Source organism: Desmodus rotundus, chromosome 8 (genome assembly GCF_022682495.2).
Source record: "Desmodus rotundus isolate HL8 chromosome 8, HLdesRot8A.1, whole genome shotgun sequence".
Classification (NCBI taxonomy): Eukaryota; Metazoa; Chordata; class Mammalia; order Chiroptera; family Phyllostomidae; genus Desmodus; species Desmodus rotundus.
Genome location: NC_071394.1, coordinates 36787547 through 36812648, shown reverse-complemented (window position 1 = coordinate 36812648; position 25102 = coordinate 36787547). Strand labels below are relative to the sequence as shown.

Below are 25102 nucleotides of genomic sequence, written 5' to 3'. Positions count from 1 at the left end.
GAAGGGGTCCATAGAGTGTGTGGTTCAGCTGCTCTGCCTCCACTGGCTGAGCCATGTACCTTTGAGGCACATTTTGCACGAGGGTGCCACATGCCCCTGGGCATCTTGCCTCCACTATCTGCCTGTATCCTATGAGCTTCTGGAAAACTAGGCCCCTGTAATACAGAGCTCTGTGTGTACAGCCCCAGCACATGGTAGACATGCAGTAAATGTTTGTTTAATCATGAGTTAATGAAGAGATTTTTTCAGTTACCTGTCCTCTGTTTCATTTTCCATAGGCTTAAAATTAGGAATGGAGCAAGACACCTGGGTAATGATCTCCGAACAGGGTGAGAAACTTTATAAAATGATGTGCAAACAAGGAAATCTGATCAAAGACAGAAAAAGAAAACTGACTACGTTCCCTAAATGCTTTCTTGGAAGGTAGGGTTGGTAATCTGAGTGCGTATATTTATATTTATATTTATATTTATATTTATATTTTCACTATCTTGTGTTGTTTTTCTTTAAAAAATATTCTCCTAAGCATTTTGTAATATTTCTTTACTATCTACATTTCCTGGACCATTGTGGGATGAGGGAATGGTAATAGAGCTGGGAACCATGACAAGGAAATTTAAGGCGTTTATTCATTTATTTATGACTTCAGTACTTTCTGATATACTGTGTTCCAAGGGCAACACAGAGGCTGCGCAGGCAGGTGGGTTTGCCTGTAGGGGACAGAGTCTGGCAAGGACATGAGTACAGGGCCTAAAAGAGAAGACTAAAGAACAGGAAAAATACAGTCTAAGCAACCAATTAATTTAGAATTTTGACAGCTGGGTTCAGGATGAAGGACTAGAGATGAAGAGTCTGAAAAAGTGGGTCACCTGAGGGGCAGGCTCGGAGCAACAAGCAGGGAAGCGGCCTGGGTGTGGAGCGTAAATGGACCGCGTGTGCCCCTGGGTTTTTGCAGACAGCGGCACTCGGGCAGTCCCTGCTGGGTTAAGCAGGCAGAGCCAAAGGGAAGGTTGGTGCCTCAGGTACCCGCAGGAAGGCCAGGCTCTGGGATGGATTCTTTTTATATGTTGTTTCTAATCCTTGAATACATACTTACGTTTTATGAAGATTCAGAAACTAGGGATCAGGGAGTTTAATATGCCCAAGTTCATGCAGCTAGTGAATGTCAATGTCAGTTCTATAAAAGTAGGCTAGAGTAGCAGTTCAAAGCCCCGACTTCACGATCAGACTGTCCCCAGATCTGGCCCTGCCAGTGGCTAGTTGAGATTTGGAAAAGTTAAATTTTTCTTTCCTTTCTCAAAATGAAGATTATTGTAGTGCTTACCTGTAATACCTACCAGAACATATCGCTAATTAGCTATGCAGACACACAGATTCACCACGGGCCACACCAGCTCCCAGCCCCACTAGAAGAAGTCAGGAAACCTTTGTCTGCAGGGAGGGCATCTCTTCTCCAGTGAGAGTGGTCCTCACAGCAGGCCACACGGCTGCCAACAGGCTTGTGTTGCCAGTGTCCTTAGTCCCCCGGGTGACGGCTCTTGTGCAAGGGAATGAGCAAATGTGAGCCCACCTTGGCTTAGAAGCTCCATATTACAAAGAAGACACTGCTTCTACTAACAACCTCATGGACATACCTTCCAAGGTCCCCATGAGGGCCTGTCTACTTACAAGAGAATTACTTCAAGTTCTGGCTTTTCATCAGGTGTTATGAGTATGCAGTTTAGCCATCAAGGTCATTTTTACCATAAGCTTCTATCCTGCCTACTAATGCACCTGACACCCTGCCTTCATCAGGTTTCTAGGGGAACAAGGTCGGAAAGTTAATCCAGGCTCAAACTTGTCCTTACTGAAGGAGAGGGGTTTTGTCAACACTTTGCCCACACTGTCTCCTGTGGCTGTACTGCTCATTAATTGCAATGATATGCGGAGTATTCCCCGGAGCACCCGATACATAAAAGACTCAGTAAATGTTAGCTGTTATTAATCGTGTCTGTTTCCATAGTGGCACACTTCCCGTTGTGTCCCTCATGACCTGGCCCGTTAGGAATTTATGATCAAATTACCCTGTGAAGTTACTTTTGGTTAGATTTATTACAATGCCCCTTTTTTCGTCTATACTACTAATTTATAGCGGCACTTGAAATGTGCTTTTTCACTTATTTGAATTTGACATATTGAGGAATCTGGTGATGTCAGAGCATAAGATTACACTTTAGCTGTATACTAGCCATCTCAACGCTCTTGTCAATCTCTGACATTTAGTAAGTGCTCACAATGAGCCAGGCACTGTGCTGGGTTCCTGACATCATCAGGTCATTTAATCTTGTAACAGCACTGACAGGTTGATATTATTTTTGTTATGGGATAAAAAATCCTGAGGTTTAGAGAGCTAGATTGACTAATTCAGCATCGCCCAGCTATTAGAAGCAGAGGCAGGATCTGAATCCAGGTTGTCTTATTGCATGTTATGCAATCTTAACTACTATCCTGTATTTCACTTCTTTTACTTTCTTTCTCTTGGATGGTGCTTACTTAATAGAAGAATGAAAAGAACTTTAACAACTTCTTCTTCCTTAAAATGTGCTTGTTAGACCAGACATCATATTTAGAATTCCATATTCCTTGGCTGTTTGACTTTAGCTAAATGCGTTGCTTTTGGTGAAATAAAGGGAAAAGTAATTTCTCCATACTCTTAGCTTTGCTTCTCTCGCCTCTGTGCAAAAATGAAACCATCCTAAAATATGTTCATTAGTTTATGTAAAATGTCAAATGTTAGATTTTTATAACATATGTGTGATAAAATTTTTATTGTAAAATGTTTCTGTATTTAGTGTTCTTTTAATGATAACAGATGGCCTTAAAAAATTTATTACTGAGCTGATGCACTATCTCCTAGGTGTTATAAAGCATCATCCGTCTTACTTACTGTGCCTGGGGCTCCTCGCCCCTCCTCAAATGGTGACAGATGAGAGCTATAAGCCTCTCACAGCCCCAGCAGCTGTGTGTGGTAGGCAGTGCTGACGGAGGGTTTCAAGCTGTGGTATTCTTTTGGATGACAATTTAAAGACAATGAGTTCACCAAGTAATTTTAAAATTTGAAAAAATTAGTAAAACTTTTGTATATCTTTTGATGTGTATTAATTTTTTATTACTGCAAAACAAATGATCTGCACACCTAGTGGCCTGAAACCATACCCATTTTGTTAGCATGTAGTTCCACACATCAGGTGTCAGGGTGCAAAACTGGGCTTTCTGCTTAGGGGCTCAGAAGGCCAAAACCAAGGTGTGGGCAGGCCCGGGGCTCTTATCTTGAGATCCTGAGGAAGAAGCCACTTCCAGGCACATTCAGGTTGTTGGCAGGATTCAGTCCTTCCTGGTTGTAAGAATGAGGCTCCATTTTACGTTGGCTGTTGGCCAGGGCCACTCTCAGCTGGAATCTGCCTGCATTTCTTGCATCATGGCCCCTGTACCTTCAAAGGCAGCGGCAGCACACTGAATCTTTCCTAAGCTTTTAGTTTTCCCCACTTCCTCGTAGGCCACCAGCCTGAGACGTCTCTGCTTCCAAGGCCCCAAAGGGTTCAAGTGATCTGGTCAGGCCCCGTGGGATAATTGCCATATGTTAAGGTCAACTGACTTGGGATGTTAATTACATATGCAAAATCCACTGACAGGACTATGTACATTAGCCTACGTGAGGGCGTGATTAAAAAACCAAGGGGTGGGATTCTTGACAGGGTAGGAGGACGTCTTCAGAATTCTGTCTGCCATGCGGGGCACGCAGTTTTGTTTTGTTTGCGCTCTTGGAGTTTCTGACCACTGGTTCTTCGTGTTTGGAAAACCACATTCAAGAGTTTATCTCTTTACAAAGCGTCCCCCTGATGTTACCAGCACGCACCTGGCACCAGACATCATCATCACAGTATTGTTGACTATATTCCCTCCACTGCACTTCGTATCCCCGTGACTGTGCTTGTCTACCTGAACCCATTTAGCTGTACAGCTGCACACCTGAAACCAATGTAAAGTAGCAGTGGAAGCAAACGTAATTGAAATATCTTAAAAAGGAGTTTATCTCCTATTTTAGGTCATTATTACTCTATCTAGCTCTGTCTTTTGGCTATGTTTACGATCTGCTGTATACTCTTTAGTCCCAAATTTGCCTTTATGTGGATAGTAACCTTATAACTGAAGCTATTTTAAGATTTTCCCTTAGTGTTTGTTAGAAGTCTCAATAAGTTAAATAGTTATTAAGTATGGTGAAGGTAAGTCTGAATGTATGAACATGGGTTTTCTAGAAGAGTCCAATTTAAATAACTGTGGGCTTTATGTACATGACAAAATGTGTGCTGAAATACACTGAAAATATTCCTCAATATTTTGAGACTCCTTTCATAGCTGCGTGATGAATACATGGCACAGATAGATGTCCTGGGGGAAGAATAACTATTTAACCTTTTCATTGGATTTCTATTGCAGTGAATTTGTGTCATGGCTGTTGGAAATTGGAGAGATTCACAGGCCTGAAGAAGGTGTTCATTTGGGACAAGCATTATTAGAAAATGGAATTATTCACCATGGTAATTATTTTATTAATTTCTTATTTATTCTGTTTATCCATAGATTGCATGTATGTTAGTTCCATTGATTAGTTCAGTTTATAAAAATTCTCCACATTATAGGACGCTTATATTTTTTCAGCATTTTTTCTTCATTTCTTTTTTCTTTTTTTTATTGTTGTTGAAGTACAGTTGCCTCCATTTTCCCACCACTGCCTCCCCCCACCCCACCCACCCCCACCTCAAGTGGCTAATATACGTATAACCATGTTTCAGGTTAATGGTGATATATTTGCTAACTTTAAAATGAACAATTACAACACAGGCAAGAATCAGATATATGGGTGAGTGTTGTGAGATTGTGGAGGAAGGGATGGCGAGAATTTAGAAAGGCTGCACGAGGGAAGTGGGATTAATGTTGGGCATCGTAGAATGAACAGAACCCTGACGGGGACAGAGGGCAGGGGGACGTCCCTCCCTGGGGAGTGTTATATGGCACTTGACTGCAGCAGTGGGGAAGTTCATGGTAGCCTCTCCAGGAATTAGCACAGTCTCATGTAGCAAGACAGTATATTCCATGATGAATACACTGGGGCAGGATGCGGGGTGAGAAAGGTGGGCAAACACCTGGTCCAGAAGATGTTGGCTGTAGTATCTCTGACTGATTCTGGAGGTAAGACGCTAATGGACCCTTTTAAGCAAAGCAGTGACCAGACTTGGTTTTGAAGTTAAATGCAGCAATGGGGAGCTTGGAGCAGACAGGTTAGAGACTGCAGAGAGCCCCGTGCATTTCGGGGCCCAGTCCATCCCCAGGAGTGAAAGGAAGAGGGCATTGCCTGGGTGTTGTCAGTGGGCGTGATGGGAGTGGCCCGTTGCGGAGATTCTGGTGACGCTGAAACAGTGTATTTGGTAACTGGATGAGGGAGATGAAAGATGACGAGCAAAATCAGATATTCTGAGCTGTCTATTTGGATAACAGAAAGAGCTAATTCAGGAGGAGGAACACACTGGGGAGAAAAGTAAAGAAAAGGTTAGATATGAGACATTCAAGGAGAAGTGCCCAGCAAAGGTTAAAAATGTGTGTGTGAAGCTCAGGGTAGAGAGAGTGAGAGACAGACAGAGCTGGGAATCGTTTCAGTCAGTTATCAGATTCTTCAGAACACCAGTGAGAAACAACAAAGAAAAAACAAGAAAGCAATGATAATGAGACTGAGGATAAAAGCTTGGAGAATGCCTAATGCCAAATGTGGGAGGGGAGAAAAAGACTGGGAATTATGAATAAACGTGGATGCTTGGCTCTCGTATTTTGAGGTTCAAGTGGGTTAAGAACAAACTACATCCTCCCTATTTTCCCAAACCACCCTGGGTGCCCCGATGCCGTGCACTCCCGTATACCCAGATAGGAATCCTCTGCAATTCTTTTCTCCCTCTTAGAAGAAAACAACACCACCACCACCATAGGATTTTTTGTTTGGAAGAGATACCAGATGGGAGAATTTCAGTCCTAATCAACGTATCTCCCCTCTGTCAGGCCCCGCTCTTCTCCCACAATACAGTTTTGAAAAGGAAGTGGGAGATAAATTCTGGGTTTACATTTATTTTGAAATTTCAAATGCTAGAAGCTTTTGATTATTTAACTTAAGAGAATTTAAATCTTTTTGACAGTGACATTTATAAATTGATTAACTCTTTTTCTGAGAACTATAACACTCTCTATTCATATTCTGCTCACCACAGTTTGATTTGAGGGGCCTGTGCTATTACTGTTTTCACGATTTGATCAGTTATCAGGTCAGATGTGGCATGCAGAATTTTTGTCACTGGAAATAACCTCTTTTTAAGTGTTTAAAATTAACATATTCCCCCAAACTGGATGTAAGAAAACATATTATGCAACTTCACATTAATAATTTTATTAGAATGAAGAATATGAGCCACACATGCTACTCTCATTAGTATGTGGTTCCAGCTGCATTTTAGTGAAAATAGAATTCCTAAAATAAAGTTGAATGAACCATCTGTTTTAAGGAAAGCAAGCAGAAAAAAAGTAGAAAGTAGACTGTTACTGCTGCTGTTCACATTGCAAGTACTGCTGAGACTCCATCCAAGGCAAAGCCTTGCTGTCCCAGGAATTCATGGGTTGAAGCACAGACGGTTTCTCTGTGATATGCTGATAATATTCTTCTTGTCTGGTGCTACTATTTACATTATAAATGCTTATGTGAGAATTCAGAGACCTCATTTGTTATATATATCCACTGGTGTGATGAACTTGGCTTGTATAAGCTCAAGAGAGCTGGTAATTAAATTTTTAAAAAATTTGCCCTGGCTGGTGTGGCTCAGTGGATTGAGTGCTGGCCTGTGAGCCAAAGGGTTACAGGTTCAATTCCCAGTCAAGGCACATGCCTGGGTTGCAGGCCAGGTCCCCAGTAGGGTGCCTGTGAGAGGCAAACCACACATTGATGTTTCGCTCTCTTTCTTTCTTCCTCCCTTCCCTTCTCTCTAAAAATAAAAAAAAATTTTTTAATTTGCAAGGTGGTTGTTAAACACATCTATTATTAAAATTTAAGTTATAGAAACATAAGTACATAAATTATACACAAAGGTAATGTATTCTTAAAACTCATCACTTCCTAATTATTTTACTATATTTTATTGTTAACTATGTTCTTGGTGTTACTTATGTCTATTATTTCTGTGTGAGGGAAATACTAGATAACATGTCACCGCATATCTCATTCTGTGTTAAGTGACTGTGTTTTGGTAGCTTGAAATCATCCATTGTGGGAGTATTTACATCACAGAAGTTTGGTGAATGCTACAAGTCAGAACTACCACCCAGAGAGGCAGTTGTTCAGCATTTAGCAGTGCCAATGAACCTAAGATTAATTCTCAAAGCCACAGGAGTTTGCCTGGGGGCTGAGCACTCCATTTAGAATGGGTTAAGCCATCATGTGTTTTATTGTGGCAAGAGAACTTGGCCCAACTTTTCTTGGAATTTTGGAATATCAAGACAATAATTTATTTCAATGAACCTTAAGGGATAACAACGGGAATAGGTAGATTGCATAGCAGAAATAAATAACTGGTCTTGAAAGATGCCATAGGATTTCAAAATATTTCTCTTGATTTTATTTTTCATACATGCATTTTAGATTTTGGGGCTTATTCTGGGACAGGATGCCAAATGGCCGGGCTGTCTATCTTTTTTTGGGTGGGGGACTGTGGGCAGCAATCTTGTCTCAATTTTATGGCTGTAAGCATACAAGCCATGCACATGGTTTCAGTGGGTTGGTGTAAAATGGGTGAAACTTCGTGTATGTGTTTTGTAAGTCTTTTGGCTTTATTTTCTATATTCACCAAATGTAGTTCATGAGATTTATTTCTGACAGCTTTCTCTCCCCACACAATGTTGTTAGCAAAAAGTAAAGGTCAGAGTCTTCTATCTAATCATGAAAACAGAGCCCATTGCAACAAATGATCTCTTCTGCAAATGTTGCATTCCCTGTGAAGGAAACATTCTCATGTAAACTCTGTGAGCTTCCATTTGAGGTTTTTCCTTTCTAAAACAGTCATTTAAAAAAAGAAACTTGTCTATAAAATAACTTCTGGAAAAAAGAAAATTTGAGAGGAAGTTTAATAGGAGATTTTATGTACATGAAAATTGTATTCTAAGGATACAAGTGAAGGATGACTGCTCTCATTTTCCACAGAGGAAAAAAAATTAAGTGACACGAAAGGAAAGCATGTCTCATTGTAATAAAACTGAAAATTTTGGAATCAGTTACATATTGAAATTATGTAATCTGCTCCGGGGATCTAAACACAGGATCTAGGGTCAAGATGGGCATATGTGTGGTCTTGGCTTGACCGCTGTGGCATAGAACAGAGAAATGCTAAACCTCAGTTCTAGGGCTGAGACTCAGAACATAAATCGGAATATCTGCTCTTTGAAGAGCACCTGGTGCTCAACTCTGTGGCGTTTTAAAGGAATAGAAAACACAAACTCGTACATGTATATAAATGTACACAAATGCATATACTATGCTAGCTAAATGTTGCTAACCTCAATTTAGTTCTGAAATCATTATATGGAAATGGTAAATGCATTATATAACCAAATCTTATTGCGAATCTCACTGCCTAAATACTGGATTTGCATTACTGTGTCAGGAAAACAAAAGCGTTTGGTAAAACTAAAGTTTCAGTGTTTGGGAATAGTTCATTAATGTTTTTAGCTACCACCTTTTAGATTGTCAGTATTTTAATGTATTGTTTTTATATTCTTAGTTACTGATAAACATCAGTTCAAACCAGAACAGATGTTATATAGGTTTCGTTATGATGATGGAACATTTTATCCAAGAAATGAGATGCAGGATGTGATTTCAAAGGTAAGAGCTTCTACAACCGTTAATCAATAGCAGAATTCATGCCATAGTTTGGCAAGATAAAATGCTGTTGAAAGACTTAAAATATTGTTCTGGTACAGACAGTTATTAAAACGACAAACCTCTCAATTTCTTCTTGCTATTTCAAAAATTCTAATGTTAAATCATTTTCATTGTCTTACCTAGTTTTCAATGGAAGTAATGCAATTGTGTCATTCAGAAGGTTATATCCATTCAAAGCTATTTTACATGTGGCAGTAAGTGGTCATGATACGTGAATAAATACAAACAATACAGATATATACATTTAATGTAATATCATTTTTCTTTGCACACTTGACAAAATTTATATTGCCATACAGTGAACCAGTAGTATGATATATTGCTATATAGATTTATTTTTGTTTACATTATAGCTTAATATTTTGTATAAATATATATTTATTTTATATTATATAATAAATAATATATTATTTTATATTATAATATATTATATGTTAATATATCATATATATTGCAATATGTTTTATACAAAATATTAAGCTATGATATTTGTGTTTTGTATTATAATTATTTATATTTTAATATTCTATATTTTAAGGTAATTAAAAAAACCCTTTGTGTATATATATGTCATGTATATGGCAAATTCCTAACAAAATTTAATCCTACTTTTAATGATTTAAGTCATATGTTTCTATGACTTACAACATATGTATTATGTTATAATATAACATTTGAGTAACATATATAGGTTGAGATTTTATAATGATTCCAAAATGTGAACAGTAAATAAGTACATTTATTTCTAAATGTCATTTGAATGTTCTTTGAGTGATCTTACCTGCTTTTGACATATCTTTATTTTACAATAGGGCGTACGTTTATACTGCCGTCTTCATAGTTTATTTACTCCAGTGATAAGGTGAGTCTGGTTTCTGAGTTACGGTCAACTTATATGGAAATATTTATATTGCATGTTAGATAAATGATATCCAGCTGGTGTTTCTTTTTCCCCAAAAGTGAAAATTTTACTTTTAAAGATTAAGTAATAATTTATCTTAAAATATTCCTAAATTTTCTGAGGCTCTAATATATAGTTTCTTCCACTCTTTTTATTTTGATTTCTAAAATTATCTGTCTTCAATTCACCATAAATTATTGACTTTGTTATGAAATGATCCATATTCTGTTAACATTTAATAAATAATAGTTGATTGGGAGAGGATATGTAGATATTGTTTACTATAAACATTTACCATTGTGATTGTATATTAATTTTTAAATTATGTAATCCAATTTTGAGTGTGTATTTTATTTAGCAACATTTCCTTCTAATGATCTTTTATTCAAAGGAAAGATTTTATACTTGAAAATTAAGAATTAGTTTGGAGCCCTGGCTGGTGTGGCTAAGTGGTTGAGTGCCAGCCTGTGAACCTAAGGGTTGCTGGTTTGAGTCCCAGTCAGGGCACATGCCTGGGTTGTGGGCCAGGTCCCCAGTAGGAGAGGCAACCACACGTTGATGTTTCTCTCCCTCTTTCTCTCTCCTCTTCCCTCTCTAAAAAATAAATAAGTGAAATCTTTTAAAAAAGAATCACTTTGAAGTTAAGTGTAATTTAATAATTTTATTCTCCCTTGTGTTTTTCCTTCTGAAGAGCTGTGCCTTTTATTTTTAAGTGGAATCAGGATTAATTTTCAGTTTGTCTCTTTAGAAAGACAGCAGAAAACATTGAGTTTTATGTTATGATGATTCAAAATAAGGAGACCATCCAGCAGTATTATTGTTCTTTGTAATATACACTGATGTACATTAACTGATAGAATGTAATGTTGAACTAATTTCAGATGACCAGATAGCATTCAGAGTTTATTGACAAACATATTTTTCATGCCAAATATATAGATGTACAATTTCTAGAATGAATAAAGAGGCTTTTTAATTGTGGCTACAGAATTCAGATGTTTGATGTACAGTGTTTCTAGTTTTCTTTCTGATTTCCATTCCAAGGAAATGCAGAGCTTAATTAAAAATAAAATCATCTCAGAAGTTGCTGTTTGAGTGTACTGGATTGCCCACTAACATTTCAGAGAGAGCACACTGTGGGTTCTGGGGGATGACAGGGGGTCCCACCCATCACTCTGCAAGTGCCCTTGCCACTTTCATAGGCAGGCTTCACAAGGTAGAAAGAGGAAAAAGAACCAACATTTGTTGATTCTCTGGCACAGACACCCTGCAAATATTTTGAATAATTTAATACTAAAAGGAGTTTGTTTAACTCATTAGCAAGTGGATACTTAATTTTCTCTGCAAAACTAATAGAAAACAATAATAGTTAATTTTTTTGTTACCTGCAAAGATATTGAGTTTGTATGTAAGAAAATGTGTTCTGAAAATATATTTTAGCCATGTGGGATTTCTTTATTTTATTTTATTTTATTTTTTTATTGTTATTCAAGCCATGTGGGATTTCTTATCAAGAAGTTACACTTGGTAAGAGCTGATAAGGAAGAATTGTTCTTTGGCTAAAAATGACAATTGTTTATGAGTTGTCTAGGGAAAATTTGTGGAAAAAAACCCATAAAACAGATGGAATGTATGATAGTAAGGATTTTAATATTTATGAACTCAGCTTATGAAAAAAAATTACTTGGGTGAAGGAAGGACCCACAAACTAACATATGGTCTATAATAGATTTACTTTTTCCTTCCTAATTTTTCCTTGGGTGGTGAGGTAGCAACAGAGAGATAGATTTTAAAAGATTAAAACAAATTTTCTGTTGATTACTGGCTAACCTAGTGCATTTATTATTGAAATCTCAGAAATTTCAACCATATTTCAGGGAGTTCTTTATGAAAATGGATAAAATGATGCAAATATTAATTGTAAATCCCTGACCAAGGGTAGAGAACTCTGAATATAGCTAGTAATTATTTGTTAATTTCCAGTTGTTTACAATTTGGACTTTCTGATGATTTGAAAAGACTGTCACTTTTTTACTCCCTTTTGACCCAGGCCTGCAAACTCAATGAAGTATAGACTTTTGCCTTCAGGGTCTAGCTCTGATCATGAGCACTTTGTTGGTATCTAACCAAACTTGAGTGATTTCTCAGATCTGGGAAGTCTGCTGAAAGGAGTCTGATGTGGGACAGTTGATTACCTTGGTTCCCTGGGGATGTGACATGATCGTGACTAAATGAATGTCATAGTTTTCAGTGTGTTTACCATAGGACAGGCCTGCGGTCTTCCATTGCAGCCGAGCTAAATGAACAGTCCTTCAGAGCCAGTACAGCCTTTCCGGAGAAGTCAGGCTTGAGAATTAAATGGTTGCTTTCTTCTCCACATTTAGTGATGTTTTGCAGAATCTATCTTGATTTAAAGGGGAAAAAATCTATTTTTTTATTCTTTTACTAGTGAGATATTGTATTTCTACTAAATTATTAGCAGGTAACATAGCAGTAATAATCTACTTGGATATCAGAAAATGTGAAAGAAGACACGTCCTGCTTTGGTATCACTGAGGGTCTCCTCTACTGGTGGGAGCTGATGGAGGAGTGTTCAGGTGTGCAGACCTTGTAAACCTCTCTTATTTACACATAATGTGGACAATCGGTTCAGATTACATTGAGTAAATGTTCCTGTTACAGGTACTAAATGAAGTATTTCCCTGTGCCCACTATCTCCTTCCTTAATGGTTTTGGTTTCTTTCTTTCTTTCCTTCTTTTTTTTTTTTTTGTAGAGATAAAGATTACCATTTAAGGACCTACAAATCTGTAGTCATGGCCAACAAACTGATAGACTGGTTAATTGCTCAGGTAAGTAGACAAGTAGAAGTTGTTGAGTTATGGTCATTGTTGATGAAAGCTTGAGCGTGTAATTTGGGTATTTTTTTTATCCTCACTTGCAGATGAGGCACAGTGAGCTGACTTGACCAATTCATACAGCTAATATGAAGCAGTTAGGATTTGAACCTACTTAATTTATTTGACTTCAGGGTCTTCAGGCTTAATTGTCGTGCTATATCATCTTTCAAGTATACATGCCTATTTTTAAATTATCAGATGAGATACTTAGATCAAAAATGACATGTGATTTGAATACTATTGAAAAGGAACAATGGACATGTATTAAATTTTTTGCTTGTTTTGTTCACTAATTTGTTTTAAAGTATCTTTTTATTAGTCCTAGCAAGTTATTCTTGTCTTCCTATGCCTTTTTCTCTATTAGATAATAATTGTGCTTTCATACTATGAACTTTAATAACCACCTCCATTCATTTTAAACAGGAAAGTACAAAATTTGTTGTGATTTTATTTTGTTTCTTAGAATATGGGAGCTGGGAAAATGGTGTTTGCCAATTATATATTTATAGAAATATAATATATTTATTTTATATAAATAGAAATATAATTTTATATTTATATCCAAATATAAATTTATTTAAACATTTTATTATACTAGATCAACTAAGAAATGATCAAATATTTTCTTTTTATTAAAAAAAGGCTAAGAAAAGTGATATCTACTTTAACAGAACATACTATTTTGGAAAATAGAATATTGCTTGGTTGAAATATTATCATTATATTTGGGTATTTGAGTCAATTTTATAAACAGTTCTACTGTTTTGTCATTAAAGAAAGTGGCCTACTTCCTGTTACACGTGAATAATAACATTTGATACTATTGTAAAGGTGTTATTTTTGTTTAAAATATTAATGTTTAACTCACATTTGCTTATGTATATGCATTTTGAGATTTGTATTATTATATTAATTTCTAAGCTATCCAAGACCACCTATGTTTTATATTTTATAGCACCTAAACTTATTCTATTTAGAAGTTAAGATTTTTGATTAAACCGACAATTACCTTTTGATAAAACCCTAATTCATCACACAACGTGTTTACTAGGTCAGAGCCTTTTCTAACACGATGGCCGATGTGTGTCATTGGAATAGGTTCTGTACCTGACATCAGAGTTAGGATTTCACATAGGAACTATAATATAATAGGATTCACATGAGCTTGTACTATATGTTGGTTAGTACATGAAACTGAAGAACATTTGTTTGAAATAAAAGCTGGTGGTGAAGAAATATTTAAACTTCTGACTTGGGAAGTCAGTTATCATCATTTTTTTTTTTTTCCTTTTGGCATTTTTACTTTCCAAGTGTGAGCATTAGAAGAATAAATTGTTCAAAACCTGGACCAAGTTGCAAGTGTTTTTCTTCAGGTTTTCTTAGTGGTCTGTTATGACCGTGTCTGTAGAAATTGCAGTGGCCTGGGACTCAGTAGCCCGAGGTCTGGTGACAGCTGTGTTGATAAGCAGTTACGCAGACTTGGACAAGGCACTTACTCTTTCTAGATTGTATTTTCACGTTCGCTACTTACTGCAATAGCTGTACATGTCATCTCTTCTCTGTCACATAAGTGTTATGATTCTGATATTGTAAAATTTGTTCAAATGTAGGCATCAGACATAATTAACTCCTATTGCTTAGCTTCAGATGGGAAAACATGGGCTGGCTTTGAGTATGAAAACAAAATAATGAAATGATAAAAGAATAATAATGTTCTAATGTAAAGAGTAAGTGTCTCTTTCTACCAATACCCACAAATGATAATAAAGCAGCTAAATTTCATAGGCTTAATTGATTTGGATAACTTTAGAGGCCAGAATACAGAACTATTTCTAATACACTAGTCTATGTATTGTTTGGACTATAGTCTGTATCAGATAGTTTTTCTGTTCTGTAATGTATTGTATGATGTCATCTTGGACAATATGGTAACTCTAGTTTTCTTCTCAATACATTTTTCACTCGCTGTTGTGCTGCTCCTGGTACAATATGGTGTATAGTCACGTATCCCATGAAATCAACTCCTTATGTAGCAAGTGCATTAATGTACTTCTCAAACATCATTTAAATCACCTAAGTTGTAATTTGTTTATGGGCCAGTCATATTTTATAATTAAATAATGCTTTTCTTCTTCACAACCAAAGTCATTTCTGTTGTGCCCTTTTTAATTCTCACTGATTCTATGTGGCACAAATAGGATCTTTATAAGGCATATGGATACCAAAACATTTTAGATCATATTTTTTTGCATATCAAATTGAATAATCAACCAAATGTCAGTGACTAATAGACAAGCTCTTATGGTAAGTTGAACAAGTGCTTTGATGATTAAAATAAAACAAACCAACAAAACAGGAAGTAGGCATGAGTCCTGCCTTCAGGTCAATTGATATAATTTTCTGTCTCCTCTTAGACTGTGCTCCAGCATCATCTCCCCCAGGAAGTTTTGCAGGGTTCTCCACACTGGGCCCAGGGTCCTCTTCTGTGGCCCCAGTTTCCTGGGTGTATCTGCCTTAGCAAATACCATAATATATTGGAAGTGTCCTAACAGGCACGTTTCTAAGGCCAGGGACCTATTTAGCCTTGTTCCCAGTACCTAGTATAATGTCTCACTGGTACTTATTATAGACCAGATGTTAAGTGGGCACATCCTTCATTAGACTTGAATTTCTTTAGGGCAAGGAAGGGTTTTATGTTTGAGTGTTTTACTGTATTATCTCTAGCAGGTGGCATGTTATGTGGCAAAAAATATAAATATCTTTCAAATGAATGCATAAAAGTTACCTAACAGCTAGAATTTGCAAAGGACACATATGCATTGTCTGCAGATACAGATTGTAAGTGTTTTGTTAGTTAACTGAAGGATTAGTGAGGGTAGGAGGTGTCGCAGCATGAGGTGGAATTGTCTTAGTCCTTGATAGACAGAGAGCTAGCATTTACATGGGTGAAGGGTAAGGAGAAGGGCATTGTAAGTATGAGTAATTACACGAGTGAAAGCAAGGGGGGAAATCAGCACAGAGTTCAGGCAACAGGAGGGCCCATCTTGGCTAGAGCAAAAGGTGTGCATATTTAGAAAGTAAAGCTGGAGAGGGAATGAAGCCAGGATGTGGATGTCCTTGAAAGTCAAATAGAAAATTTTCATATGTTATGATTGTGAAAAAGAGAGCCTGTTTAAAGTTTTGGAACATGACACTTCTGTGTAATAAAATTTAATTCTGTAACAGCATAGTTGTTGGAAAAGTACCAAAAAATTATGATAATCTTAGATGCAGAAATGCTAGTGTTGACACGGACATGGAATAGACAAAGAGAGGAGAAGATAGTTTAGGTAGAGTACCTGAGTGCTAAAAGGACTAGGGAAAAATAATATGTGGAAAGCACTTCTTAAACTGTAAAACATACAAATCTAGGGGTGCGTACATGTATACATATGTATACACACATGTATACACTTACATATTCATATATATGAATCCATACTTAAATGAATAAAGTAGGTACCATGACAAGAAGTTGCATTGGGCTTGCTTTCTGGGTTCAATGATATGGTCTGATTATTTTTTTAGGCAAGAGAATGAAAGACAAGCTTGTATTTGCTGGCTCAGCCAAACAATTTACTCTAAGGGTCTTACCAGTCAGTCACCCTAGATTAGTAGGTTTCTTTAGGGGGTTTTAAAGAGCAAAGCCATTTGGTAGAAGGGAAGTGATATCTGAGATCATGCATAATGATTTACTTAGCTTTATTTAATGTAATTTTAATATACAGGATATTTCCATGATACAAAATTGGGACACAAGCTTGAAGAAATATGAGAAAGGAATCATTTTTGGTAGCAATAAATTTTAGGCACTTACATGTTTTCATATTTAATAAAGTATGGTTTGTCTTAAGAGATATTAATGTCAATGGAATATGTTTTCATTATCAAATGAATTTTTTATAACAGATATATTGTGGGCTTATGGAAGCAATGTATACCATAACATATGAATGACTTTGTCAGTTTAGTGCCAATAAAGATGTAAGCCTTCGGTTGCCTATTAACCTTTACAGTGCTTCTATGGTTAACAGGGGGATTGCCGTACCAGAGAAGAGGCAATGATATTTGGCATTGGACTCTGTGACAACGGATTTATGCACCATGGTAGGAATGTTTATTCTGGAAGCTTACAGGTGTATGTTACTGTTCTGTTTTTGTTAGGACACTGGGAATATCTCAGTGTTCCAGTGAAGTCATTTAGAGATGGACCAGCAAGACTGCTTAGGCCTTGCCCTGTGTGTACATGGGGTCACCACATCTGCATTATCTCCTGGTTGCCATGACTACTCTTCCTTTTTTCTAGAATAGAACTGATTCTAGAAGAGCAAGGGCTTGAGCTTAGATGTTCTTAAGAAAAATAGATCACATGCTTTGAAACTATTTCAGATCAGACTCACTTTTTCTGAATGCTAGAATATATTAAATGATTCAGTGACAGTTACGTATAGTTACATATTTATTATTTTTTATAAAAATATTTTTAAACTTATATCAGATAACAAAATAATAAATCTCTGGAAGAAATCTGGGGGTTTTTTTTGGCTACTAATTAAAGATTGATTTTCTTGTTTGAAGACTTAATTTCCCTTAAATTTATAAAAAATAACATCTTAGTTTTTCCTCTCTATAACATCTTAGAGATTTCATAAACCTAAACAATCTGTTTTGATTGTTAAATGTATGTGTGTGTATATACATATATATATGCTTATAGACATGCATTTGATAGCACTTGTCAAATATTTGTTAATATGTATGCTTATAAATATTATTTAATAGCACTTGTCAAATATTTGATACCTATTTGTCAGTTACTTTCAAAAGGTTGTTACCTTTTTATGAAGAAGGAAGTACAGCAGAAGGTACAGCAATGTTGACTGCATCCTTGGTTATTGTATGCTTCTTTGGGAATTCCATTACATTCCACTATCTCTAAGCACAGTGTCAGTTGGGATATAGACATATTGATCTTTGAAGAACAAACCATTGAATGAAAGAAGTGATCCCATTCTAGGGAATTAAAACTATAATATCAAGCTGAAAACAATCAGTAATAAATACTTTTAAATGGTGAGTTATAACAAAGGTGTTTCCTACAAAAGTCTCTGTCAGTAAAGCACAGTCAGTTCAACTCGTGCCCAGCCTTCCTGATGCCTTCTCCTCTTACTCCGCTTAGACAGACCGCTTTTGGGGGGAAACAGTCGTGAAGCACCGTGGGAGTTCTGGGAAACTGCTTATGTCGTATAGACAAGACCTAACTCGATCTCACATATATTCTCATTTCTACTGTTAGCTATGACTTGTGTTACTTGTTAACTTGTCGTCCATAATTTCATTTATTAACTCATATTGCCAGCCAATCTTTCATCCAAACATCAATACATACAATTACCTGGTCAACAATTACCATTTGCAACTCTATAAAAATAATGAAATAAGTTGCTATCATCTTTGATTGCTTACTACATGCCAAGTTATTTACATTATTACCTCATTTTGGTTTTGTACAACATTATGAAGAAGGTTTTATGGTCCTCATTTCACAGATGAAGAAACTGAAGTTCAAAGAGTTTATGTAACTTTCCCAATGTTAAACCAGAATCAATCCCAGACCTGGAATTTAAACGCAGGTCTGTCTCATCATAAAGACTTACATCTCTGCTGTGCTTGGGGACCACTGCCTCCCTTTTAACTCCCTGGCTTGATAAATCACCTGTCCCAACAGAGTTCTCTTCAAGGTACTAAGGAAGGTAAATGGAAATAGAAAAGATTTCCTGTTTAATATGTTTTGACTGCTTTCAGTAGCTCACTGAATACAAATGCTTTCTATTGGTATTAACCCTTATTTTTAAAAAGCCTTATAAAACATAAACTTTGAATTTGAAGGAAAATATTAATGTTCAGATGAAAGGGGAAAAGTGACCCTTGCAAAAATGAGGTTATTTGAAAACAATGCTTTTAAATAGAAAAGAGTGAAGAATTAACGAAAACTAAAATCACATTTTACCCAGAAGAATTATTTCTGGTTTGGAGCGTTAGAACAAAGTGACCGCAGAGGGAGCTGCTCACACACAAAGACGACACTTAATCCATCTGGGTTTTCCCACCATTGTGCGGGATGTTAAAAAACATGCTTAAAATGTTTACTACAAATTCAAAACACTATAGTTTTCTATGTTTTGGATTGTATAATTTTTTTATTCAATATAATCTATTTAAATTTAAGTTTTAACCTGGGAATTGAAAGACTTGGTTGAGTATAAAAAAGTTAACATTGAAAAAAATGCCTTATATTAAAAATTCAAAAGTTTTTAGGTAACAGTAAATTAAAGGAAACATTGGCTCAAAATTATAGAAAGAAATAGGAAATTATCATATGGATAATAGAGGATGTAACTTGTTCTAGGAGTATCAAATTGAAGCCATGATACTGGTATTATTTTACTGAATGTTTATCAGTTTGGACAAAGAGTTTGATTTTTGAATTAATTGAAACAATTTGAATATCTCTTTGTTTCCTTAGTCCTTGAAAAAAGTGAATTCAAAGATGAACCTCTACTTTTCCGTTTTTTTGCGGATGAGGAAATGGAAGGATCCAATATGAAACATCGACTTATGAAACATGATTTAAAAGTTGTGGAAAATGTTATAGCTAAATCATTATTGGTAAGCTTTTTACTATGTGTTTTCTTCTCAATTAGATATCAGCAGGATATTACATAAACATGTTTGGTGGTGAGGCATTTTATTTCTGGTTGATTTGCAAACTTGTTCCTACTTGCTTTACTAATAATGTTAATATTTTGCATTTCAGATTAAATCCAATGAAGGCAGCTATGGTTTTGGGTTAGAAGACAAAAATAAAGTTCCAATAATCAAGTTGGTAGAAAAGGGGTCTAATGCTGAGGTAATGTCAATGAACATTTTTATTTCAATTTATTTATTGCCCATGACATATAAATATACATTTCTAAACTAATTGAAATCAGCCTTTAAGTATCTTTATTGAAAATAATGTTACTGAATAATCTTATTCTGAGGTTCTACCAGATACTCTTGAGGTCTGTGAGAGGAGCCCCTGTCTGCGTACTCAGGTGTAGTTGGGGGAAGGTATTGGAGATATCTGCAGCTCTGCCCTTCTCAATCTCCTGAGAGGCCGAACAGCTCATTACACGCCCCCTGGGACTTCCCTGCTCACTGATGCTAGCCTGGAACCCTGTAGAGACTGCATTATATATGTCAGATGGCTCTTCCATTAATTTAAGGACTGTGTCTTCTATTTTTCTATCACTTTTGACTGTCATATAAATAGAACATCCATCAGTAAAGCACATGCTTTGACTTATTTTCATATTGGGTTAATACTGACTAATGTTCTCTCACCTCACCAGCCTTTTAAACCAAGAAATCTCCTGATCATTTATTTATTCATTCATTCAGAAATATTTATTTGGCACCTATTATGTGCTAACCAGTGTTCTAGAGTCTGGGAATGTAGTGATCCACAAAAGAGAAAAAATTTCCTCTCATAGGATCTACTTTCCAGTATTATGTACCAAGTTTATCAGAGTTGAAGTATTCTCACCTTGCTGCCTGGCTTTAAAATGCTTACTCCCCCAGCAAGCTTTACAATATTTGAATCTTTCGTAGAGAATGTGATAATGAATGAAACATGGCTTTTAACTGAATCTATTTTCAGTTAGTAGTAAACTGTCAGCTACTCATCTGATAATGCGCAAGGTCTCTGTCTTTTACCAGATCACAAACTCACATAATTCAAAGTTTAATGAACAGCACATTCATGTCAAACAAAATAACTCCTGTCAACTCATACTCTGTTAGTGGACCTGGTCAATAAATGACTGTGTTTAGTAATTTTCTGTGAGTAGGCAGTGTTTCTCCGAGATAGTTTCAGAGGATGTTCCTAGAGCACAGCTTCATCTGACTATGCCCCCGATTAAATGCCTCCTCCCAGATTTCCATCATTTATCTGGTAACTAAAAGAGCATATTGTTTATAGGCACTAGGGTAGGCTAGGAAGAGTGGCGTGATTGACATGGAGAGAGAATGTCTTCTTTGTCGCCTTTTCAGCATCTTGTAGTCTGTGCTTGTTGGAGTGCTCCCCCTTGGATGCTAGGCCATTTCCCTCTCCTGCCCTGGAGACACTTAAGCTTTCTCAGGCTAATGATGCACATTTGGTTGTCATTGATGTCTGTATTGAGATTGAAACTCTTTGAGTTAATTGGATATAGATGGAAAAGACAGTAAAAAAATTAACTTGGGGTTTGACTATAGTTAAAAGGATGAAATATGAAAAATAACTATAAAATACAGCAGAAGAAAGGGTCACAGGAAGAGTACAATGTTAAGTAACGGAAGGAGGAGGGAGAATTTCAGTCAAGATGGGTGATCAAATTTTAAACTAGGTCAGAGAGAATAAATGTCATCTTGCCCACAGTTCTCTTTTGTGAAGTTGTATAAAAACATTGCAGATGTGTTAAAATGTCAAAATCTATAAGTTCTAAACCTTTTCAGATTCTAATTCTGGGAAAAAAATAGATCCCTTATTAAAATATAACTTGATTTTTTTTCTTGCTATTTCTCTCTTAGATGGCTGGCATGGAAGTTGGGAAGAAAATTTTTGCTATTAATGGTGACCTAGTTTTTATGAGACCTTTCAATGAAGTGGATTGCTTCCTGAAATCATGCTTAAACAGCAGAAAACCTCTAAGAGTTCTTGTGAGCACAAAGCCAAGGGAGTAAGTTGTACGATTTGTGTGGGATTAAAAATAAATTATACATAGGTGAACAAAATAGAAAAGTTAACTAAGCAGACGTCTAGAATTAAGTATATCGCTGCTTAGAACATTTAAACCTCACCGACATCACTAATAGTGGTCGTTAAATGATGGGAAAAACTACATTGCTTATGGTGATGAAATGTTTGCTACTTAAATAAGGTAGTTTCAGCAGAAAGAATGCTTTCCTTTTGCTGCCTACATTTTCCTCTCTGGGTTGGGTTGAGTCTGACGATGAGTGAAGAAAACTGATAGAACATTTGACATTAAAGTATTGCATTCTTCCATGTTCAACTCTAAGAATTTCAGGGGCTGTGAGTTGATTGGACACCATTCATAATTAAGCATTGATAGGAGATGGGATCAAGAGTGGGGTAAGGTCTTCCATGCTTGTGTGTACTTAGAAATAGGTCCATTCTTTTAAACAAATATGTCTGCCTATCCATCTGCCTATGATTAGAAAAAACTGATGTTTACTATAGGAAATTTAGAGTACAGACTTTTCTAAAGGAAGGTAGTTTTCCTATAATATCATTCATAAATAACCATTGTTATCCTTTTTATTTATTTACTGTTGCTCAGTTACAGTTGTCCCACCTTTTATCCCACTGCTCGCCCCTACCCTGTCCCCCACTCCCACAGTCAATCTCCCCACCATTGTCTGTGCCCATGAGTCCTCTGTGTTCCTTTGCTTGCCCCTTCCCCTTCTTTCTCCCATTTTCCCCCTCCCTCTCCCCTCTGGTCACTGGCAGTTTGTTCTTTGTTTCCAAGTCTCTGGTTCTATTTTGCTCATTTGTTTGTTTTGCTGATTAGGTTACAATTATAGTTTTGTTTATATTATGTACATTGTTATTCTTTTGAAATTCAGTGTTAGTTGACTCTTATAAGTACTGGCACCTATGCACAATCGTTTATTTATAAAATGGGGTATACTTTATGATTCTTTTAGAAAAAATTAATAAGATATTAGGGATGTACTTGTAAGACATTGGCTTTTCTTCTGTAAATCATCGATGATCTCATGTCCCCTTATCAGGTTTTCATTTGTTTAACCAATTAGGTAATCAAAATAATGCATACAGAGTGCTTACCATAATGTATTAATATACTATGATGATATCAAACTTTCTATTTAAGAGAATATACTTATCAGTTGTGATAGGCAACTTCATTATTTCTAAGATAAATGAAGGTTATCACTTCAAAAACTACATAGTTTATTTTAACTACTTATAGAAAGATTCTAAGTATATGTAATATAGTATTCTTCCCTGAATATATATGTGTGTGTGTGTGTGTGTGTGTATACATGTATATATATATATGTATATATATATATTCAGCAAAGCTGGGTGCCCTATTTATCTTAAGAGTCAAAGTGCAGTGTAATGGGCTAGATTCTGTAGTAAGTCATCAAGGTAGAAGCTTCTACCAACAGCTTACAAAGGCGTCTGAAATAGTGGGCCTCATTAAAGTTACTAATATAGGAGGACTTTGGGCTAGGGAGAAGCAAATAACCATAACAATGCCATCTCTCTAAAACTTATGATCACTCCTCCTTTATCCAACCCTGTCTAGGGTAAGGCTAACCTAGTTGGCTACCTCTGGACACTTTGAGGACATTTAATAGAAAAGGAATAAGGGACTGTATTCCTAAGCATTCATTAGTGGCCATGAAGGTTTCCCATGGCCCCTTAACCCCTGATTTAACCCTATGAATACTGGTCTGCTGATTGCAAACATTTCAACAGGTAGAGGACTTCAAAACTAAGTAGACTGGGTAAATCCTCAGTCCTAGAAGTAGTTGCTAGCTGAGCAGGGTTGGAACCTAGGTCTTCAGATTATTCCTTTGGTGTTTATTGTACAGTAACTAGAATGATATTTCTGGCCCAGGTTCGAGGCCCTCTTCCACCACTTGCTTGCTAATTGTGTGGCTTCAACATCCTCATCCATAAAAAATGGGGATGACGAGAGTGCCTATGTCACAGAGCTGCTAAGAACACTAAATAAATCTCGGTTTGTAAAGAGCTTAGTGACATGTTCAGCCCATAATATGTACTCCAGTGATGTGATCTACGATGTTTTTCTGTTCTCTCATTTCACTCTTTCCATTGCTTCTTTATTACATCAAGAGCATATTTTACATTGTATTTTAAAACTGTTTTGAGGATGGAGTACTTATTTTTTTCTGTTTCTCTTTAATTTGTTTGAAATTTATAACCTTTCCTGCATGTCTTCATTCTAGTATATGATTTTTATAAATCACTCATATTTTCTTGCAGTAGCTACTTACGATTTATGAAGTATCCTGTATGTGGGGAAAATGCAATAAATATGAGAGTTAAATACAACAGAGTTTTTCTGTTGAATATAGCTGTATTTTACAACAGATAATATCAAGGAATTTTTCAGTGGCTTTGTAGCAGGAAATAGAGCATCCTGCTCACATAAATTTAATTTTCATTTTAATAGGCAACATAGTGTTCCTACCAGGAAAACAGGTTTTCCAAAGATCATTTTATGAAGGGAGTCCCCAAATTATGACCAAATGCATCTCATGGTGTTTTGTACAAATTTTATTAAGAGAATAATAATATTCCAGAGGATTAAAGTAGGGTCAGTCTTCCGTAGCATAGTAGAAGGATGGAAAACCTTGCTTAAAAAGGGTTGAGAGGCCACTGTAACCTGAAAGCTCTAAGTTATTTCAGCAAAAGTGAACTTTCATTGATAATATTTAGAAACATGAGCTACCTGTATTTTTTTTGTTTCATGCTCAGAAAATGTCTTTACTCTTTCTTTCCCTAATTATCTTCTATTTTCAAGTGCATTTTTGACAGACAATAACAAGTTGCTATTCAGAGAGCACAGATACAGCTATGTATGCCAAACAGTATTTAATTAAGGATAAAGGATAAATAAATTAGTTATGTGACCTCCATCCCACCAATGTGCAAATAACTTCATGGTATATAATCTAATTTGTAGTAATACTTCCAAGGTTTCCTGGAACAGATGATGTGCATTTCTATGACCAAATGCCTGAGTGCCTGCCTACATTGCATTCTAGGTTACAGCGCCAGCCCCCGCCTGCAGGACTAAATGCACTCTCTGGGTTGCTCAAGTGTTCTAGGCACCGTGTTGCTTAAACTGCTGCAACACCTGTTTTGTAAGATGCAAATAAGAACTGCTGTACCCAGCTTGAGATTCTAATGTGCCTGTTGCATTTATTTTGTGATTCATTCATCAGCTTTTGGAAAATACTTTTATTTCTTGGGCATCAAGGGCTATCCATCAACATTTATTGCATTGTATTCATTTGTCTGCTCTCTGCAATTTATTAGACTCATTAATATTGTTGTGAGGTTCCAACTTATGTCCTGTTCTCTGCTTTTCATTGTCATTTTCTGATTTCTGGCTTCCTTCTCTGGAGTAGCTCCTTGGTTAGTGCCAAAC

General features: G+C 36.3%; 1 protein-coding gene across 1 annotated transcript in view; it reads left to right on the top strand.

Annotated features, from left to right (window-relative positions):
- The window catches only part of PREX2 (phosphatidylinositol-3,4,5-trisphosphate dependent Rac exchange factor 2), a 223257-nt gene that overhangs the window by 85573 nt on the left and 112582 nt on the right, over positions 1-25102 (top strand). Inside the window, exons 10-18 of the mRNA XM_024572341.4 lie at positions 279-423; positions 4477-4577; positions 8847-8950; positions 9823-9872; positions 12686-12761; positions 16883-16955; positions 19375-19517; positions 19666-19758; positions 21462-21610. Coding sequence (XP_024428109.2) covers positions 279-423; positions 4477-4577; positions 8847-8950; positions 9823-9872; positions 12686-12761; positions 16883-16955; positions 19375-19517; positions 19666-19758; positions 21462-21610 — 934 coding nt within the window. The remainder of the gene's footprint in view (positions 1-278; positions 424-4476; positions 4578-8846; positions 8951-9822; positions 9873-12685; positions 12762-16882; positions 16956-19374; positions 19518-19665; positions 19759-21461; positions 21611-25102) is intronic.